The sequence below is a fragment of the Dunckerocampus dactyliophorus genome, chromosome 21 (genome assembly GCF_027744805.1).
Source record: "Dunckerocampus dactyliophorus isolate RoL2022-P2 chromosome 21, RoL_Ddac_1.1, whole genome shotgun sequence".
NCBI classification, from domain to species: domain Eukaryota; kingdom Metazoa; phylum Chordata; class Actinopteri; order Syngnathiformes; family Syngnathidae; genus Dunckerocampus; species Dunckerocampus dactyliophorus.
The window spans coordinates 16,921,172-16,941,312 of NC_072839.1; the positions used below are offsets into that span (position 1 = coordinate 16,921,172).

Consider the following 20,141-nt stretch of genomic DNA (forward strand, 5'->3'; position numbering starts at 1 on the left):
GACGCGGTCAATGGCAGATTGAAATTGAAATTGATTGGACGCTTGTAAATCACCGAGGGAGACGGAAGTGGTGGGGGTGTTCGATGACCTCTCCGAAGATCAGGACGATAGTCGAGAGACCTGCTGTCAAAAGCCAGATCGTAACAGGAACCACAAGACAAGACAAACCGAATCACTTCTGGGTGTCGGACTCCATTTCTGGCAGATGAGAAATGAACTTAGAACAGCAACAAGATGAACGTGTGGTGTGAGCGTTCAAGCCGTGGCCATCGGTGTGACCACTTCCACACACTTTCAGTTAGGGACGCTCCGATACTGATCATCCATGAGTGAAATCGGCCAAAACCGATCACATGGATTAATTACACATTTGTCAATTTATTTATGATGAGTGCTATTGGCCAGGGGTGCCGTATTGTAGGGAAAGTCAGGTAAAATTCCAAGATTCCCTCACTGCCAGGGGACCCAAAAAATAGGTAATTACTCATAAAATTATTAATTAATACAAAAAAGAGGAACGTATTGTTTTTTCATGGGGCAGAGAATTCCTGGCTGCAGCCCTGCTATTGGCTGAGATAAAAAAAGAACGCATAAAAATCGCTTCAATTTAGACAAAACCATATTTCATGTACTTTTCCAAGAGAACATACATCACTGGTGAAACTTCCAGGGGATGAGATGCCTTCTTTACGGAGACTTTGGGTGTGAGAGAACATTGGCGGGGCCCTAGCAGGACTTCCAGGTGGCACTTAGGTGGCCTCCAAGAGACAGAGCAGTCGGCGAACCCGGTGTCTTCCACCGCTGACGAAGGCCGGTCTTCTCCTCCGATGAATTCAATTATTTTTTTCGTTATTAGTTTAGCCTTCTGACTGTCAGGCACGTACAGGCGAGTGCTTTCCATCATTTTGGCTACGTTAGTGGAAAGGAAAGTGGGGGAAGTGGGAGGGCGCTACTTGAGACAGTAGTTACGGCAAGACACTACATGTGCACGCAGGGATGGCTACAGGCTGCAATAGTACGAGCCAAAGGTGATCGGCTTTTGCGATTGGCTTTGAAAGGCATTTATCGGCATATGCTGATCACAATGCTCTTTCACAGAAATCAGCTGATACTGACCGCTGGCCGATCGATCGGAGCATCCCTACTTTCAGTTCATACCCTGCTTCAGATTTATGGCAGAATATTCTAACTCTGGGTGAAAACACCCCCAATAAGAGATAAAACAGTCTTATTATTAAGCTGCAATGAAAGATTCAGACAACTCTTGGCAGGGCTGTGATATCCCTCCAAGCGTCATCTCCCACAGATGATGGCAGCCCACCGGACGGAGACATGTATTAAAATTAAAAACAACTTGGACCGTTTACAGATGCGTTCCTGCATAATTCAAATCCGCCCCACATATAGTGTTAAATATGCACAACTGCCGCCAGCAAAAATCATCTTTGGGGAGGCCACAACTCTCCAACCAACTTCTGAGCAGAGAAACATAGGTGCTTTGCTAGCAGTGCCAAGTGCTTGGGAGGATGTAGGAATAGTCCCTACATCTACATATGGAAGCAGGAGGAGCAGCCTGTAATTTACTACAAGGCCTCCTGGCTTTGTACTGGCGATCTTATCCAAAGGTAATCCAGGAAGCATGACATCACTCTTAAAGCAGCTGGTGCCAAGACTCCAATCTTATCAAAATTTCACAGAACATGTCTGATGTTGATGAACATGTCGCTATGTTGCCAATGGCAACTGAAGGAAACATTAACAAAACAAAACAATGTAACGTGTCCTTCGTCGACCCCTCCTGTGCCGAGAGTCCTCTGTGGAAGTAAACAACAATACCTGCAGGACAAGCGGTTCCGGGTTGAATGCCAAGGTCATGAGCAGCTGCATTCTCTCCGTGTCCTTGAGGTTCTTGAGCAGGAAACTGCCAGAGTCTTTGGTCTCAGCGTAGCGTCGGACCACACGGTCCAGCAGCCTCTGAGAGGGGCAGTGCACCAGATCTGACCAGCCCTCCACCACCTCTGGAGTGAGAAGACGAACATCGCCATTGATCCTTGCAAATTCAGTCTTGTACATGGCCTGGATCAGATCACATCGTGGCCTGCCCGTGGCCCTCTTGCAGATCTTCTGGTCTATCTCGGCCAGCTCCTGGTTGGAACCCAGCCGTTTCAGTACGATGCGCCGGGTGCCCTCCCGGGGCTCCCCGTACTGAGCAAAGTAAACATTCTTGACGTTGAAGATGTCGAGGAAGCGGAGGCGCCCCCAGGTCTCAAACGACACCTGACCGTTCATGAACTTGCGGCACCAGCTGGTGCCGAAGCAGGCGGGACACTTGTTGAGGTTGATGAAGCGCCGGTCGGTGAGCTCGTTCTTCTGGAATGAGGCAAACAGGTTGTGGGTGTTCATCAGCAAGATGACAAACAATCCCAGCACAAACAGGAGCTTGAGACAGCGGTACAGGCGGCCAAGTTTGAGAGGAAGGAAGCGCAGCATGGTGCGGACAGGACGGGGGTGGGGGGTGGGGGTCGTATCCGGGGATCGGGCGGAGGAGAGGTATTGAGATGATCGTCAGCGTGTTGACCTCAATGCCTCTCCCTCACGGTGCATTGGCTTGGCCTCTTCAGTCACAAGCTGGGTATGACTTGGCGGCAATGGCTGGTGAGTCATGTTCAACCAAGCTTTCTGTTTGTGGCCCACCTTCAGCTCGCCAACCTGAAAGAGAAGAGGAAATAGAAAGACGCTCGTGAGAGCAAATCACAACACAAAAGCAGTGTTTAGCAGTAGATAGACTCATAAACACATTATAACGGGACCGTCTGTGAATGCAGCTTGTGGTTACAACTCTGTACAGTAAATGGCAATGTAACTAGGGGAAACTTATGATGTCATACCAATAAAAAAAATAACATTAAAGATAGCTCTGATAACCTATAAACGCTCCAATGAGGCCAGATTTCCTGTACTGTGCGGGTGAGCAAGCGCTCCTTTTTCTCCTGCCTGTGACGTTAACGACCTGTTGTAACTTTCCATGAGCTCACTTGTAAACAAACATTCACTTTCCGAGGAAGACATTTAGCATGCTAGTTGTACCAAATGCTGCGGGATGAGGTGAAACGAACACATAAAACATTATCAGCCACCTGAAACACCAGCGCCACGACCTTTAAAAAGTGCTAAAGGTTTGCCAAAGACCTTTGTGGCATCACCCCGCTGCTCGGAGCGTGTGCCTGAATACAGTGCACCTTGCTGGGACACACCAAGTCACTCCCTCCGCTCTATACGCTGGTTCTCCTGATAGTAGTGATGTGGTAGTAGTGATGTCATCATATTTGGGTTTGTACTAATCAACCAAATCCTAATTTGTTCCAGTCCTTCTTACCTCCAGGTGTGCACAAACTACACTTACATCTACATTTTAAAAAGTTATTGGTTATCGGCATCATATTGCTCGGTGTCTGTTTAAAAACAAGATATCGTGCATCTCCGATAATTAGTATTCAGAACATTCCACATTCTTTTTTGTCAAAACAAGTGAAAAATCTAGCGTCTTTTTCTGGTCTTATTGGGATACTTATGGAAGCACTTATTGCTCTTCTCAACGAGCAGCTCTCCTCCTCCCCCCACATCCAAGCGCACTCACAGGCGGCTTCGTAAACAAAGTAAATGACTTCTCACTTCATCTTCTGCTGGGCCAGAAACATCCGCCTATTAAATGTGCCATACCTGGAAAGAAACACACTTCTTGGCAGAAACCGTCTAGCAAATTCGGGTCATCTGAGAGGTTTCTCTCATTTCTGTGCAGAGATGAGACGGCTCACAGCCAGTGCAATAAACCTGTTTGAAAGCTTTCTCTCTAGGAAACCATTCTGAATACCCCCAATAAAAAATAAATAAAACGCAGGGGCTTGGGGTGGGGGCGATAAAGTATCAGCCATCAAATTAAAAGGAAAACATTTGCTCTACTAATAAAAATAAAAAAGGGCTGCGCTTCCTCCTTGTGTGGGGGTTGTGACACGCCCCAGTGCCTTCCTTTACAAAACACAACAATCCCACTTTTGTGTTGCAAAGAGCAAAGCTTTGCTTTCATCACACTTTTAAAGTTCTGTGAAAAAGGGACCGCGGTCAGACACCACACGCTTACGGTTCAGAAGGGAAGGAAAAAAATGAGGATCTCTGTCAGGCATAAGCAGGCATGTCAAGAAGCGAGCGTGTGGAACAAAGACAACAATCTGGGATTAGGGACAGTCCGTCCGAGAACAAATCACGTTAGACTCCCAATCAGCTTCCTAGCAAAGAGCATTAAGACGCTTGAAGAAAGACAATGAAGCAAGCCTTGCAAATTAGCCCTCTTCAATTAGAGCTCATTAGGACATGCCTATTAGGACAGCTGACTAGCGAGGGCGCGGCTAACGAGCGGGGAGATTAGTGTGGCGTGTGTCTGCGTGTGCTTGATGGATTCCTCGTGTTTGGCCTCCGAGCTGAGCAGCGGATATGTGGAATTGCAACAAAGGCGGCAAAGTGAGTGATGATGGCGGTGGCGACTTTTACAGCTGTGGGGCGTCAGATAAGCAGAAACTGTAGCCACCTCTGTCTGAGCCTACCTTGGCCAAGATCACTAAAAATAGAGCGGATCCAATTAAGAGCAAGTGCAGACTGCTGCACGGCATGTTTTCTTAACAGAGGAAACCAGATTTATTCAAGCTGCCTTTCTAGTCCCACCGTAAAACCCAGTGAGCATATAATGTGTCATAAATAAGACGGACAGACTTAACGCCAGTCATTGACTTACTCAATCAGCAACCGTTTTACAGCTTCACCAGTGATTCATGTAGAGCCTGTTCCGAAAGCACGGTAGGCGAACCCCCAGGGGTACGCAAATGGTCATAGTGGGTATGTGAATAGAAACTAAACACAGCGTGACTACAATGGCGTGCCAACGAGTAAATTGGTGGTAAACGGGTGTGATCCAGAAGAAACCCGCCTTTACAGAAAGTGATTTTGGTGAATAACTACTGAACTCATATTGATATCATTATGAATCCAATTGGTAATGCCATGTTTTCATGGTCCAGGAATGTAAATATGGAGATTAAATAAATGTAGGACTAATATTTATGCTGTAAATCACAATATGAAGGGAACTCGCGCTTGGCGGAGGTCTGCGCTCTAAAGTGCTTTTCTAGTTGAAGTGATTTATGTAGCATCTAGGATCTTACTTGTCATCATAATGCCGACAGCCGTGTCTTCTAGTCAGCAATTCCCTCTCCCACACCGTCCGTGTCTTTTTTTCTAGTTTATTGCCTCCTTCGTGCTCTTTGCACATTCTTTACCTGCAGCTGGGAGAAAATATTGACTTACCTTTCTTTATTGCGTCAACTTTTTTCTCCGGAGTTCAATACCTTGTAGGTCTCTTGCAAATAGAGGAATTAATGAAGCTATAGGGGCGGTGCCTGTGTGGCGTGCCGTCCCGCGGGACGCAGCAGGACCAAATAATGCCACGACTGCTTCACGGATGCGGGATGTGATGGTGACAATGCATACCCATGAGGGAACAATGCACACTATTGGACTGCACTAGACATAAACATTACTTGAGAAGGTGCAAGTGAGGCCATATCATACCGATGCAAAATTTATGCACAAACAGTGTGCAAACTAGTCTTCACGCTTTTCAGGCGTTCCATAAATAAACAAATAAATTGCCACGCGTTTAAAAGCCACTTAACGACTCATCATGTGAACAGCGTACAGTGTAGAAGAAAAGACACAGACACGAAGCGGTTCATTGTTCTGTGTGGGTTCTATGAGCAAATAAAAGGGTTTGAGCAGGGTTCAACAAGTCAAATGTAAGACTTTTAAAGACCATAATAAACACAAGTTAAGACCCAGTTCACATCCATACCAGCAAAAATACACAAAAGCCATGAAAGAAAATCGGAGGCCTGCGGCATGTGCACAGCACCCTAGCTGGCTGTGCTTGATCAAATTCAGATTGGGCCTCAAAGGTACTTTAATTCCATTCTTACACTGGTTTATGTTTAAGTGTGCAGGAGGAGGGGGTACATGGCTTCAGGTCAAATGTCTGAAGGGGTACAGGACTGTGAAAGATTTGGGATGTAGACTATACATGAGGTATGTAATGTCAAATAGTGTCACACCTCCAACGTCCAAAGCCCCACAAGTCACGTCTCTGTGCAAAAACATTTCCTGTACGTTTCCTAAGTTTCCTACACATTGTGTTCCACTTTGGAGGTACGTCAGAAGTGGAAAGGTCCAAGGAAATCCTTCATGCTTTTTAGCCTGAAAACACTGAGCAAGCTAAAAAAAAAAATAAAAAAAGTAGTTCTGCATCACGCTGACTTCCACAAAATGTCTCCAGTGTGATAAATGAACAATAAAGCGAATAACCTCTCAGGAGCAGCGGCCGCTCAGACTGTGCTAAAAAGCCAACACAATAATTTGATAGGGTCCAAAAAATCTATTTCTCCAAGATAATCTTATTCAACTGGGAAAGGAAGATGAATTGGGGGAGAGAAAGTAAGAACAACAAGTCAGCCAACAGTAAAATGTCGATACGGGCCAAAAGGATACGCGCCTTTTACACTGCACTGCAAGGAGCGAGGGAGAGGATAGCTTGGGGGGGGGGGAGCGGAATATCCCGACGCTTTGAGATATGCAATCAAAAGCCATTTAGCTTCTGACACAGGCGGTTAGGGCACCGACGTGGCAGCCCGATCGAGGGAGTAGGTATGAGATTTAACTCGTATCAGCAAAGGGCTCGAGGGAGGGAAGGGGGGGTTGAAACATAACCTCGACCGAGCGGGGAAGACGCTCGCCTCCAAGGGCAAACGGAGCACCGTGGCGAGCTTCAACAAGCCTCACGGATGAGCCTCGGACACGACAGAGCAATGACATGAGCGGGCGGGCGGCTAACAAGCTAACACGTAACGTTCTCTCCTGAGAACAAGCGTTAGGCTTCAATTTCCTATGGAGCGTTACCTGGATTATGCCAGTGACTTTGCTAATTGCCACGGTGGAGGATAACATGCACACCGTCGCTTTCTATCCGCTAACGAGACCACCAGAGGTGTAAACACTTCCAAAAGAAACCTTACATGAAGCTGGCATGGATACAAGAAAACCAAAGCACTTGGTTTAGTGCAAGGCTGCAAAATGGTCATCATAATGTGGATATTATTCCCTGGTAATTACCAGTCTGGAGTGCAGTTTGTTAATTTCACACCTGCAAGAGCCTGCATTCACGGTCTTTTACGCCGTGGCGCTGTACGTTCCCTCTGGTTCCTCACAAGGGTAAAGGCTACTTCAAACCTTCTATTCAAGCCAGACGCTCTGTATTATGCAGCAGATGTTATCCACCAGTGAAATTTAAGGCCGTGTTCTCCTTTGTGCTCAATGAAAACGTGTGTTAAATGAGGCCCGCATCTCTCCCCACCGACGCCTCGGCTCTTTGGGCTCGACAAAGGAGGGATACACAATACTGTTTCGAATAAGCACCAAATTACCGCTCATCCTATGCAGCCAAAAGCGGGGGAATAAACTTTTCAGCACGCTCACTCCGCAAAAGTACGGCAGTGAGCACGAAGTAGAGGCACAGGAAAGCGGGCAAATCAAAGGGCGCCCTGCTCCTCATGCATAGGGAATGAGTCTGGCATGCAAAATGCAAGTTTGGAGATGGGGGCAGATGTTAAGAAGTGCAAAATGCCTCATTACCGCCACAGACGACGAGCGAGGCCTTAAAAGAGAATGACATTGTCATATTCCAATATTCCAGCTCTTATTTAGCCGTGGCTCTGACAGGGTAAGCCAGATAAGGAAGGGAATTTCCTCCACAGATAATCTGCACCGTTTGTTCGTCGAGTCAAACCAGATTCAGATTAAGATTTAAGAGGGCTCGGCAACCCACGTTGAACTTTAAAGCCCCAACGGGGAACAATAGCAATGTTTGAAATAGTGTCATGATATGTTTTAGTCTTCAACAAGTCCGACAAATGTTCCAGGTTCAAGGTGCAAGCTGAGGAGCACCAAGGAAGGAAATCAAATGTCTTGTTAATCTGACAATGTGCAACACCCTAAAATTCATTTTTGAAGTGAAACAGAAGGATTTGGCACTATTTACTCATTTATAGATCTGGCACTATCTGCTCCCCCCCCCACAGGACTGTCTGAATGGCTCGTCCTTCCAACTCCGTCCAGTAGATGGCATCGTGATGCTACGCAGTCATAAGGACTTGATTAAGGAAAGCGCTCTTGGACAGTAGTAACATGTGGATCGATACTGAAATATCCATACTTGTGATACCAGCTCTGCATGCTCTAAAATCAACACTCAAATCAAACTACCAATACTTTTGATATTTCAGTCACACTCGGTCATGTTTGTTGGTTGAAACGGAGCCATGTGTGAATTGTGAATGAAGTTTTTAATCTTACAGTATAGTAGTTCTTAATAATGATTCATTTATTTTAATGCTTTTATTATTTTACTTATTTTCTTTTTTTATTGTTTCAAATAGCATTTTCACATAATCCATATGATTTTGTCCTGTTGTTCATTAGCTTGGCTATACTACAAAAACAATTAGCGCAACAAATCACAGGCGAGTTAAGACTCAGCAACAATGAACTACACACATTCTATGTGGGTAACGAAAACTAAGTGCTAACAACAAACACGCAACTTTATCTGTTATTTACACAGTGCCCGCAAGGCATGCTGGGTACTCCAGCGGTACATCCCACACAACACAGTGAGAGGTTAGACGTACAATGACGTGTACATTATCTTACACGGAGCCCAGGACACATGAATGCTTTTTAAATGTAGTTTTTTGTTTGTTTGTTTTCTAAATCGCCCGTGCATGTGATCAGACGCGCACGTCTACTGGCATGAAACCAAACACACAAAAAGCAAGCAGTTTTACGTTTGCATTTTGTTCCCTTACAGTAGCCAAACTGAAGCAAACCGTGACCTAAAACACCAATCCGTGAGTACGGCGTACCGTTGCACACCTACCAGCTACTCTTGTGATTGGTTCTAACCCATGAAAAGCACATGTCAGCAAATTTGACTGGTTCTGACAAAAAAAAAAAGATGTACGCACTTCAGGGGACAGTGATTGCGTTTTAAGTGAAAAACAAAAGTTAGATGTTGTCGGCTCGCACATTCAGTTTGTTGACAAAGTGACATCGCCGCCTACTGGCCTGACATGCATACTGCAGTGTACTAGGGACACAATGATTACCCGCGGTAAGCATTACCGTTTCAAATGAATATTATCCTAAAACGGTGACAAATGACCGTACTTTGATCAACTATATAAGAAGCATACGTATGTCGTGTCGCTCTCCCTCTCAATGCACTAACTCTGACGTAAAAACAAGATCTTGCTGTCAAAATTGGCGCCGGCGGCCCACAGTGCATTGCGTCATGATGTGAAATGTTCATATCGTTACATCCCCACAGTGTCTCTAAGAATCAGGGTTAGTTTGGACAACGTTGCCGTTGAGCCACAAATGAACAAGGGGCTTTCCACACGGAAAGGCTTCCAGGTCAAAAGGCTAAAGTATTTCATGCTTTCATCCACATGGAAACGCCGTTCTGGGTGACCTAAAAGGGTATTTTTGGAAATCGGCTTGGGAAAATATGAAAACGACGGCTTGTCGTTTCCTTGTAGACAAGCAACCCGCTTCTTTTTGAAAACGACATCACCAACCTGTCGCCACCACGTGACCTGAAGTGAGCACTGCCTGACTCACCCCAGTCGACATTCTCCTCAGATTTTGTCGTCTTATTCTGGCAAAAGTAATTCCACTTCTCCTTAGTCGAGATGAGCCTTGGAAAGCAGAAGGCGACAGACTTATGCACGTGCGTTCTTTCTTCTTCTGTGATTTGGTCCATCTGCGTTTACAGTGCCACACGTAGGTGTGCCTTGTGTATTACATCCTTTTCACCCAGTCATCCGTTCCCATCTGGATGCAACTATTTACTCATCTGGCAAAGTGTGGACGGGAATTTTTTTCAAGTGGTCCCGTGTGAGCGAAGAGCGTGAACACAAAGTCCAACTTCATCTCATCTGCCACCCATAGAACCCAACCCGGAGATCAGACGAGGCTCTGGCTTTCCCAACCCTGCCGTCACGACGATGCGAGGCTCCAGTTGCCAAGGTTATCGACTGGGGGGGGTCAATAATGTTTGATCAGAAAAACAGCCTCAGTGGAGACAGCGCAGGCGGCAACGGACGGGTTTCAATGACTAACGTTTTACGCTCCTAACGGAACACTAAAGTCTTTTCAAATATCAGGCACCAATTAACAGCACCCCCAACCCCGCTTCTCCTCCCGCAGGAACACTACTAATCCTGAGATCTATTTCAAACGGAGGGATAAATGTTTCGGAGGCTCTCGGTGGTATAACGGCCTCACCTGTTTCAGAGACTTCAAAATGACGTTCAAAGCTCATTTAAGGAAAATCAAAAGGGCATTTAAAACAAACCGTATGGAATCCTTTAGTCGTCTGCCGACATGCAGCAGACATTTGTAAACGACATAAAACCACATGACAAGTAGTCTTTGTGTTATTGCTGTTACCCTGGTGACAGGGTGGAATTCATGTGCTCAAATTGATGCTCAATTGTAATTCAAACCCAAGTGGGAGAGCAACTCCTCAGAGATGCTCCATTTTCACCAAAAATGTTCTCCTTTTAGGGAGGGATGCGTCCCAGAAATTAGTACCATCACGTAAACCAACCAAAATACTCAGGGGCTATCCACACAGACACATTTTCAGGTCAAAACGACAAAGTATTTTATGGTTTCAGCCTTTCATCCACACGCAAACGGTGTTCTGAAACGCCTTTTTTTGAAAACGGCTTGCAGAGTGGGAAAATCTCAAAACTCCGGCTCGTCGTTGCCGTCACATGACCAGAAGTGAGCTTTGACGACAAGCCAACATAACATGTGAATATTTCCACTAGCCCGACTCACCACAGCTGACATTCTCCCAGTATTTCCTTGTCTTATACTCCCAAAGTGACACACCAAACACGGTCACAGTGAGGTGCATTCACCAACACTGGAATTCCGAACATCAGCATTGCAACACAAGCTTTGTTGTTACACTCGCTTCATTCTGCTCCATGAATACGCAAGTCTTGCATGTAGAATTAACGAGCAAATACTACAGTAACGCTAGTACGGTCTAACGTCGCCACAGTCGTGTATCGATTGTGTGGATTGTTTGTGCTTAATGTATCCATTTTTCTTTGCACATTCCCTGTTGTGCACTGCTGCTGCTTTTGCTGGAACATTTGTGGTGAATCTTATTTCATTTTGGTGAATTTATGGTGTACTTATCATTCTGTTCACGTTATTGAAGTATTTAAGTGGCTGTTCTGCCCAACTTGCATACCACATAATTCCGTAACAATAAAAAAAGCATTGCTTTTGGACAGAAGTTCTATGTTTGCAATTTTTAAGCACCGTTTCAAAAGTACCGATGTGGCACCGATAGCCAACCCCACTTTTAGGGGAACAACATGACTTGTCTTCATCTGCCGTTGCATGCAAAGTTTCATCTGCATGCAAAAGCCTCACTTTGCCGTCACTCCAAACGTGTATTATTGCACAAATTGGTTACAAATCATGCAAATGCAAAGCAAATCAATGTAAGTCCAGTCGGTGGGTGGAAGCCTGCTGTGGTTTGTTTATAGGAAAAGCAAATGCAGAAAGGTTAGTGCTGTCAGCTGATTTGCATTTCATCAATCCCAAATACAGGTCATAGCAGTAGAGTATCGCTTAATGCAATGTTGAGTAATGAAACACGTGAAAAGCTGCACGTTAGTTGTCACGATGAGGGCATCTGATAAGAAAATATATTCTTATCTGCTCATGTTACAGAAAAGCGTCACGCAAACCCTCAGGTCAAAAAGAACAAAGTAAGAAATGTGACACTTGCTGGCTTAAACGTGAACATCGAGGCGAGTCAAGAAGCTCGCTTGGAAGTTCAAGCAAAGGCAACAAACCTTTTGTGACTTCTCCAGCCCTCCGCTTCTTCTCGGAAGTCAACCTTCAAAGTTGCGTCTGGACGGTTAAGACCGCAAACGGTGGAAAAGAGCAAGAAAAAGCAGCTTGTTGGAGGATGCACGGATGGAGGTTTCCATCAAGCAAAGACACGCCAGCAGCTCCGGAGCATGTAGCCAGCTAGCCTGCTAGCCGCACAGATAAACAGTTCTGATGTCGAGTCTTAACTCTTCCTATTCCGGCTCCTTCCGCCGGGAGCACACCATCCGCCCCGCGAAAGACAACCGCGCTAGTGTGTCGCATTGGCGTCCATGTGTGTCCGCATATCATGAGTGTCTTTACGGGTCAGCAGATGTTCTTGTTTGGCTCTTCTTGTCCGCTCTGGTCTCCAAGCACAATGGAGCTCTTTACTCGCTGTTCCGACAGCAGCCTCTTTACGACACTCACCTTCCGTTTACGTTCGCGTTGCCAAGCGACTCTACCAACGTTACATTCCCCGCCCCCAAAGGCTCCGCCTCCAAGTGCAAACTTTGCCCAAAAATGGCTGTTCCGCCCATATATGCCTGCCCTCTTCGCATGGAAAAATAAAAGCTAAAATGGTAGTTTTTTTCAATCAAAGTTAATTTTTATGTCAATAGAATGAATGAATAAATCAAGGTATGTGTCGTAAACACATGCTGCGTTTAAAGGCAGCACAAGTAGAAATTACTATTTTTTTAAGATAGCAGGCAGTATCAATTTGTGCAATAGAGACAACATATTTATTCCATTGTGATCACCGTGAATAGCAATGTTATTCTACATACAATCAACAAAAGTAACGAGAATGCAACACAAAATTCACGCTAACCAAATGACTAATTGAGTAATCAGTCCCACCCACTGTGAATTTCTCTTGGAGATAAAGTAAAGTATCTATCCACCAACAATTAGATACTGATAGTGGGGTCGACACACAGTATCGGTGTTGAAGCCGAGCGCATTAGTTTGCACTCACTGCCATCTGGTGGCATTCCTGGAACACCACAGAGCCTTTTAATTCAATTGAAACATAAAAAATACATTTATGAGATTTACGTGGAGTCTTGAAAGCAGCACGAAAGAACGCAGAAGGTCATCAAGCCGTACTGAGGACAAAGTCGCTGACTGTAAACAGTGATGGAAATTACGTCTCCTTTTTAGAGAGACGGTTCTTTTGGCTAGGCTCACTAAAAACAGCCGTCTTTTTCGGCTCCTCAGATAAATCAATTTATTCCCAAATTATGTGTATTATGTAAAATGCACTAGTAATGTAAAAATACATTTGATCAAATGTTTATTCTTTAAATTGATTTATTTAAACCTCAATGAGCATCTACAAAAATATATTATAATGTAATGTTATATTCTAAAATACAAAAACAAAGACCTGTCTCAATAGGCAAATTAGGTCAAATCTATTCATGCTAATTTTTTCATGAATGATTCGGCTCTATGAGCACCACAGCGTGTGTTTAAGCCCGCCCCTCCCCCTGCTCAGTGTGGACACAGAGACGCTGCCACACATCTTGACCAATGGCAATTTAACAGAAAAAAAGACGAGGGAAAAAAAAAATCATCGGCTCCCAATTTGCTCCCAACGACGCGAACCGGCTCTTAGAGCCGATTCGTTGGCGACCAACACATTACTCGTAAACAGTCTGTCATTATCTCACCAATAGTTGAAGTTGACATGAGGATTTTATTGGACTATCAATGCAAAAGTCATCTTTCCTTTGTACAACAGCAAATCACATTACCCCTCCCTACCCGTGATGCTTAGATTTGCTTTCTTTGCAATTCAGTCAGGGCGGACGGTGGTCTAGTAGTTAGCACGTTGGCCAACACAGTAACAGCTTGGAGATCGGGAAGACCTGGGTTCGATTCTCCCCTGGGCATTTGTGTGGAGTTTGCATGTTCTCCGTGTGCGTGTGGGTTTTCTCCGGGTACTCCAGCTTCCTCCCACATTCCAAAAAACATTAACTCTAAATTGTCCATAGGTATGAATGTGAATGTTTGTTTGTCTATATGTGCCCTGCGATTGGCTGGCGACCAATCCAGGGTGTACCCCGCCTGTCGCCCGAAGTCAGCTGGGATAGGCTCCAGCATGCCCCCGTGACCCTAATGAGGAAGAAGCGGTACAGAAAATGGATGGATGGATGCAATTCAGTCCATGGCCATTATTTGTGTGGAAATCAGAGTTCTCTTGAGATATTTCTTTTACATAGTAGTTTAACATAATGAGATGTGGTGAATGAACGTTTGATTGTGCTGCACCGCTCCTGCTGCAATGTTGCAATGAATTGCTGTTGTTTTTATGTTATTTTTTAAGAGGAATAGTTAATACTAACCGCTTCCAACTCGAGGATGACAAAAATAATACCACATCCAATGACAAGACATCTACTGTATACATGTAATCTTTTATTACCCATCACAACATCACCTGTATCAAAATGTATTCTTCCAACATTCAAATATATTAGGCCTATTAGCATAGTATCTTTGTATTAAAGTGCAGACTCTCAGGTTGCTCCAACGTGGCTTTGAAACAACATCTCAAGTGTGCATAGTATCACCTGACACATCTGAAGGAATAAAAAAAAAAGCTGGTGTTAGCATCACATAGCAAGCCATCGTCCTATTCAAGTATCCATGCATACAAACAACAGTCTTTGGCTAAGCGACATGCATGAATGCCTTAACAGAGTCTAAAATGTGGAACGTTCAGTGTTTCCCACACAACTGTGCTAGTAATAATAATAACAATAATAATTCTCAAAATATTCTGTGGCTGCCACAAATACATAAATGTCTGGGAAACACTGGGGTTGAAGACAAAAGTTGGTGCACAGGTGGCAAAAATTCCACACATTTCGGGACTCTGTAAATAAATGTGTGTCATCAGAACTGCAACAATTAATTGGTAAATCCATGATTAATCGATTATTCAATTAAAATAAAAAAAATGTAAATATCCTCTGATTTCAGTCTCCCAGTTGTGAATATCTTTGTGAATATCTATCAAATCTTTGCTTTGTTGCCAACCAAAACACTAACTGTGTGTGTTTGCTTCATATTGATTTGGTCCATGTAGGGCCTAAGACATTACTCCATTCACCCCAACAAGCTCCAGATGAAACAATGTTTAGTAGTAGCCCTAGTATGATGTCAGTAAATGACGGGATGAGTGGTGAATATGTACGCCATACGTCAGCATATCATTTCCAGGTTACAGCTCGGTCATGTAGCTCATACAAAGTGATGGAAGAGATTAAGAGCAGAGGCTTTGGTCATTCAGCTTGTCAATCTTCACAAATGTTTTCCGGGATGCGTCTCGCGTGTGCTCTCACACAAACATCTCAGCTGCCCCAGCAAGTGCCTGAGAAAAACACATCCCTCCGTTGTTTCTAGTTATTCAGAATTTTATCTTTCAGAAAACAGAAACAGTGGTATCAGTCTTGGAAACATGAGTATTGTTCCATACTTTTCCAGACCTGGAATCTTCTCATCAAAATCCCATACATCCCAACCCCCTTTTTGTTATTTAATGAGGAACTTGGTAGAAAAAAAAAACATTCTTTGATTATACATTCAGCTTTGTGTGTGTTTGTGTGTGTGTGTGTGTGTGTGTAGCACCTGGAGAACATACAAGCTCCTCGTGCACATCACCAGCCCATCCTCCAATTAGTGCCTTCTTTCCTCCCCATCCTCATCATCTTCATAGTCTTCCTCCTCCTCCTGATTTTCCTCCTCCTCCTGATCTTCCTCCTCCTCCTCCTCCTCCCGATCTTCCTCCTCCTCCAATTCCTCGTCATCCTCCTCAGGGATGTAAAGATCTTCAGCCAGCTCACTCAGGTCATGCCCTTCATCCTCCTCTTCCTCCTCTTCGCCCTCGCTCCTCATCTCTTCCTCGCTGCTATCGTCGAGGACGTCGTCGTCGTCATCGTTGTCATCATCATCGTCGTCGTCGTCGTCTGTCTCCCTGGTCGCTTCCTGGTTGTGGATGCGCTCGTCATCCTCTTCCACGTTGGAGAGTCGACCTGAGGGCGTGAGCACGTCAGCCAGGATTCTTTGGTTTCTTTACCTCTGATGGCCCCCACACGACTGAGCACGCTTACAGATGGAGTTGATGGCGGCCACGATGTAACACGGTATTTCCTCATCCAGAAACTTGCGCATTTCCTCCTCCATCATGACGCCCAGAAGCTCTGGCTCCATGTCCACGTATTCCGGGTAGAACATGTTCTTCCTCAGCAGCTTGGAGCATCTAGAGCGAGGCACAGAAGCGGAAGCAAGGCTCAGGCATTCTTCCTCATGAAGAGAATGAGGACAATGAGAAGCTTACCGTCTTCCCGTGGTTTTGTAGGCCTGTTGGGGGCGGGGGGACACATGCCGGTTATTCAAAAATAAGACAACAAGGTGAGCTAACATTCGGAGAAGGCTCACCTCGATGAAGCTGAAGGGGTCGTTCTCCTGCTGGAGGCCCCAGATGCTGCAGCGCACCTCACGGAGTCGTTCCAGGTCCTGGCAGATGCGGGAGATGTTCTTGTGGATGGCGGGGGCGTTGGTCTCGGAGCTGGTACGCGTGCACTCCAGTAGTCGGCCCACAAAGCTGTCCACTTTGCCCTCCAGTTCCAGACGCAGCCTGGCCAGGCACTCCTCAGAGTCCTCCATGAACTTCTGCGTGAAAGAGCAGATGCTACGTTGTCACGGTGACAGCGACATCATGTGCCTGGAAACTCCTCACCTTGTTCTGTCTCTCCTTCTGTTTCTGCTCCTGGAGCTTCCGCTTGGCCACGCTGTCCTTCTTCCCCACCCTGCACATCTGCTTGTCTAGCGCCATCTGCTGGCAAGCACATGCACGGGACAAAAATAACAAAATGTGCTCATCAGTACTAAAACAAGGTTTGATATTCTCTCAAGAGATGATAGGATTGGGAGGTGCTAAAATGAGGGAAGGGTAAACCAACGGTATATCATCATATTTTTAAAAAAACAAAGTATCATCCAAAGTGTAAAGGCTGAAAGGACGAGCTGGTGGGTACGAGCGGCCAAAATGAGTTTTTTCTGTAGCGTGGCTGGGCTCAGAAGCTCTATCATCCAGGAGAAACTGAGTGGAAGCGCTGCTCCTCCGCATGGAGAGGAGCCAGATGAGGGAGCTCGGGCCTCTGGTCAGGATGCCACCCGCACCCCTCCCTGTGGAGGTGTTCAGTGTAGGAGGCTGTGAATATGTATCAGCCATTCTCAAGTGGTGGGTCAGGACCTAAATTGGGTTGTGGGTCAATCCCGCGTGGGTCAGTTGGTCAATAATGACATAAAAATATGTCATATACTGTACAACCCATGCCCCACTTCTTTTTTTGTTTCTTTTCTAGAAATATTGTAGTCACTTTCCTCCTTGGTATACTCATTGCACAGTTGTCAATAAATAGCTGATTTAGTCATTTATTTCGTGCAACGTTGATATTTCATTTCCAAGTATGCCTTATTTGTATGCATGCAGTTCGGCCTGTCACGATAATCAATAAATCAATGAACCCATAAAGCAGGAGAAATAAAAACAAAGTTGATCATTTTGCCGTGCTGGATACATTGACATGTGCATGCAGGTTTGTTTTCCTCCTCTTTCTCCCAAACAGGCTGGATGACAAGAAGGAGAGCAGAAGCATGTGAGGTGTTAAGAAGCAGAGTTAGAGCGCCATCTGCTGTACGGAGTTGGAACAACAAGCTACATTCACAGATGGTCCCGTCATAATGTGTTTATGAGCGAGGGCCAATAGGTAGTAGCAAATCTGTCTGCGGCAATTCTAATTTATTTGACACAAATAAATGATTGCATGGGAAACACTGGTGTACCAGTGTGGGCATAATAGCACTTGATAAATGTGCTGGAGCACATGAAGCGCACGTGTGCCCTTCAGGAAGTGTCACCTACAGAACGACAGGTAACTGCTGCAGCGTTCATTCCAGACTCGTGGCTTTGTGCCAAGGCAACAATGTAGCATGGACACAAAAGGCTCCACATACATGAACGTGACCCTGACAAGAGCGCAGTGTCGCACCTTCAGGTCTTTCATGGTGTTCTTCAGGGTCTTCACGGTGTGGCCCAAGTGTCGTCCTTCTACTGTGCAGGCGTTGCACACGCACACCTTGTCGTCCAGGCAGTAGTACCTGAAGAAAAACAAAGTCATTCAGTAAATACGTGCTTTTCATTGACAATTTCTCAGTCATCCATTCTGTGTGCAGGGGGTTGCGTCTATCCAAGCTCTCACTTGTAAAGCTCGTCATGGTCACGGCACTTCCTCTTGCAGAGGTCGCTCATGGGTTCTGTCAGCGGATGCTCTCGAAAGGCCGGCAGCTCGAGATGTGGCTTGACGTGCTCCTGGCACATGCACACCTCACACTTGAGGCACATCCTCACCGCCATGCCGGAGGCGCCAGCACCTTCCTGCGTGTCGCCTGAAGAACCAGAAGCGCCATCCGCAGAGGCAGAGGTTGCGGCGCTGGGTGGCGGGCAGTAGTCGCATGGAAAAGAACCTTGTGGGATAGTCCACGTGACACGCTCTTTTGAAATCTTATCGGCCGAGTCGGCAGCGGTGGCGCTCACTCTGCGGCGAGAGCGGAAGTCGTCAGCAATGTTGGCGAGCTTGAAGTTCCTCTGGAAGCTGATGTTGCAGCGGTGGCTGTTGCGGCACTCTGGACAGCGGAAGCGGCTGCGATCTGCTTCATGCCGCAGCCGATCCAGGCACATCTTACAGAAGTTGTGGCCGCACGGAAGCAGGTGGGGGTCGTGGTAGACATCCAAGCACACTGGGCAGGTGAGCTCCTCCTGCAGGACATTGGACTGGTGCGGGTGGCTTGACGCCATGTTGCCGGGGCCGCTGACTAGAACGTAGAATGTGGGAGACCACACAAGTCAGCTGTTGGAAGAGACAGGTGGAGTTAGATAAAAAGGCCCCTTAACTACATTAACACGTTTGAGCATCCCAATAAGGAAGTACGAATATATTTACATACATATATATCTATACTGTATACATAGGTCTCGGCTCAAGCCAGAAATACATGGTAACTACTTCTGCCTGCTTGGAACAAAGCCATGGCATCTGCTATAATATGGAAACTGACACAACTTTGATTTTGGTTACATCAGGACAGGAAGCGGAAGTGTCGTTCGCTAGCCTGTTAGCAACGCGATGGTAATCCCCCTCCTCTGATCTCCTTTAAGCTTTCAAGTTTACTCACTTTGATGACGGTTACTTGTAGGAGAGGTCCTCTCCAAAAACGCGCGTGACTGTCCCTGAGATGTAGAGAATTGTCTTCACAGGACAAGCCCAAGAATGATCCCGATGCCGCGGTGCACCTGCCGTGCTACGACCGACATGAATGTACACAATACGAGCTTTAAAAAAAAAAAAAAAAAAGCCCTGCTTGTTGTCCTATTGTTCCAGACTACGTTTCTCTCTAGAGCATTCCGTGTGGGCCACAACAACTGGGGACACCTGTGAGACTGACGTGCCAAAAGAGAAGTGACAGGAAGCAGGCAGATGCGAGCGAGATGCCTTCGGAACACCTCGGACATCCCGCCATTTCCTAATAGAAGCGTATGGGAATGAGACGTTCAAGGGACTGCGTGAAGCTCCACAGACATGCGTGGACAAAATCAGTTGAATGAGAATCTCAGGAGCCAGGAGAACTACATAACGGACAAACTAAATGGCGTTTCTATCATTTTACACACCCAATATAACAACAAGCAGCAGGCCGCCGTTATCTCTCGATTGGATGTTGATTAAGCATAATAAAGATGCAGATAATAAGAATAATACTGTAATTGCGCCCACCTCTGCTCGTTGATCACAATAAGTTGGAGCCTTCTTTCCTCTTTGATAAACGTTATCTTTAGATGTCACGGTGACGTCACTGACTCTGCTGACACACACGCACACACGCACAGGAGTCAAACAAAGACGACAAGGACGAGTTCAAAGATTAAATGTGCTTTCTCTAGGCCGGGCGTTAACTCGTGCCATCGAGGGCCAAGGCACCCCTGCTAAAATGTTCATTAGAATCTCTTTAGAAAT

At 45.8% G+C, this 20,141-nt stretch overlaps 2 protein-coding genes across 5 annotated transcripts in view; both read right to left on the bottom strand.

Annotated features, from left to right (window-relative positions):
* dipk2ab (divergent protein kinase domain 2Ab) overlaps window positions 1-12,471 on the bottom strand; it is a 35,511-nt gene extending 23,040 nt beyond the window's left edge. The window contains exons 1-2 of the mRNA XM_054765597.1: window positions 12,039-12,471; window positions 1,837-2,709 (exon numbers count right to left, since the gene is read on the bottom strand). Coding sequence (XP_054621572.1) covers window positions 1,837-2,490 — 654 coding nt within the window. The 5' untranslated portion in view covers window positions 2,491-2,709; window positions 12,039-12,471. The remainder of the gene's footprint in view (window positions 1-1,836; window positions 2,710-12,038) is intronic.
* A 1,994-nt stretch (window positions 12,472-14,465) lies between these two features.
* zgc:92594 (uncharacterized protein LOC436996 homolog) lies at window positions 14,466-19,976 on the bottom strand. Of its 4 annotated transcripts, XM_054765565.1 has the most exons (9): window positions 19,303-19,717; window positions 18,330-18,977; window positions 18,120-18,228; window positions 16,805-16,900; window positions 16,504-16,737; window positions 16,403-16,425; window positions 16,176-16,324; window positions 15,694-16,097; window positions 14,466-14,642 (listed from the first exon to the last, which is right to left on the bottom strand). In XM_054765565.1, the coding sequence occupies exons 2-8, from the start codon at window positions 18,923-18,925 to the stop codon at window positions 15,742-15,744; spliced, it is 1,563 nt and encodes a 520-aa protein (XP_054621540.1). In that variant the 5' UTR covers window positions 18,926-18,977; window positions 19,303-19,717; the 3' UTR covers window positions 14,466-14,642; window positions 15,694-15,741. The 4 variants fall into 4 exon arrangements, with proteins under 4 accessions (XP_054621540.1, XP_054621541.1, XP_054621542.1 ...); XM_054765566.1 differs by lacking the exon at window positions 19,303-19,717 and adding an exon at window positions 19,902-19,976 and having other exon boundaries at window positions 14,466-16,097; XM_054765567.1 differs by having other exon boundaries at window positions 14,466-16,097; window positions 18,330-18,942; window positions 19,303-19,726.
* Window positions 19,977-20,141: the final 165 nt, after the last annotated feature.

Coding starts and splice junctions, on each gene's coding strand:
- zgc:92594 (XM_054765566.1), bottom strand. CDS start 18,925: ATGGCGTCAAGCCACCCGCACCAGTCCAATGTCCTGCAGGAGGAGCTC. Junction 16,901..18,119: donor ACACCATGAAAGACCTGAAG/GTGCGACACTGC, acceptor GCTTGCCAGCAG/ATGGCGCTAGACAAGCAGAT. Junction 16,098..16,175: donor GGCCGCCATCAACTCCATCT/GTAAGCGTGCTC, acceptor TCACGCCCTCAG/GTCGACTCTCCAACGTGGAA.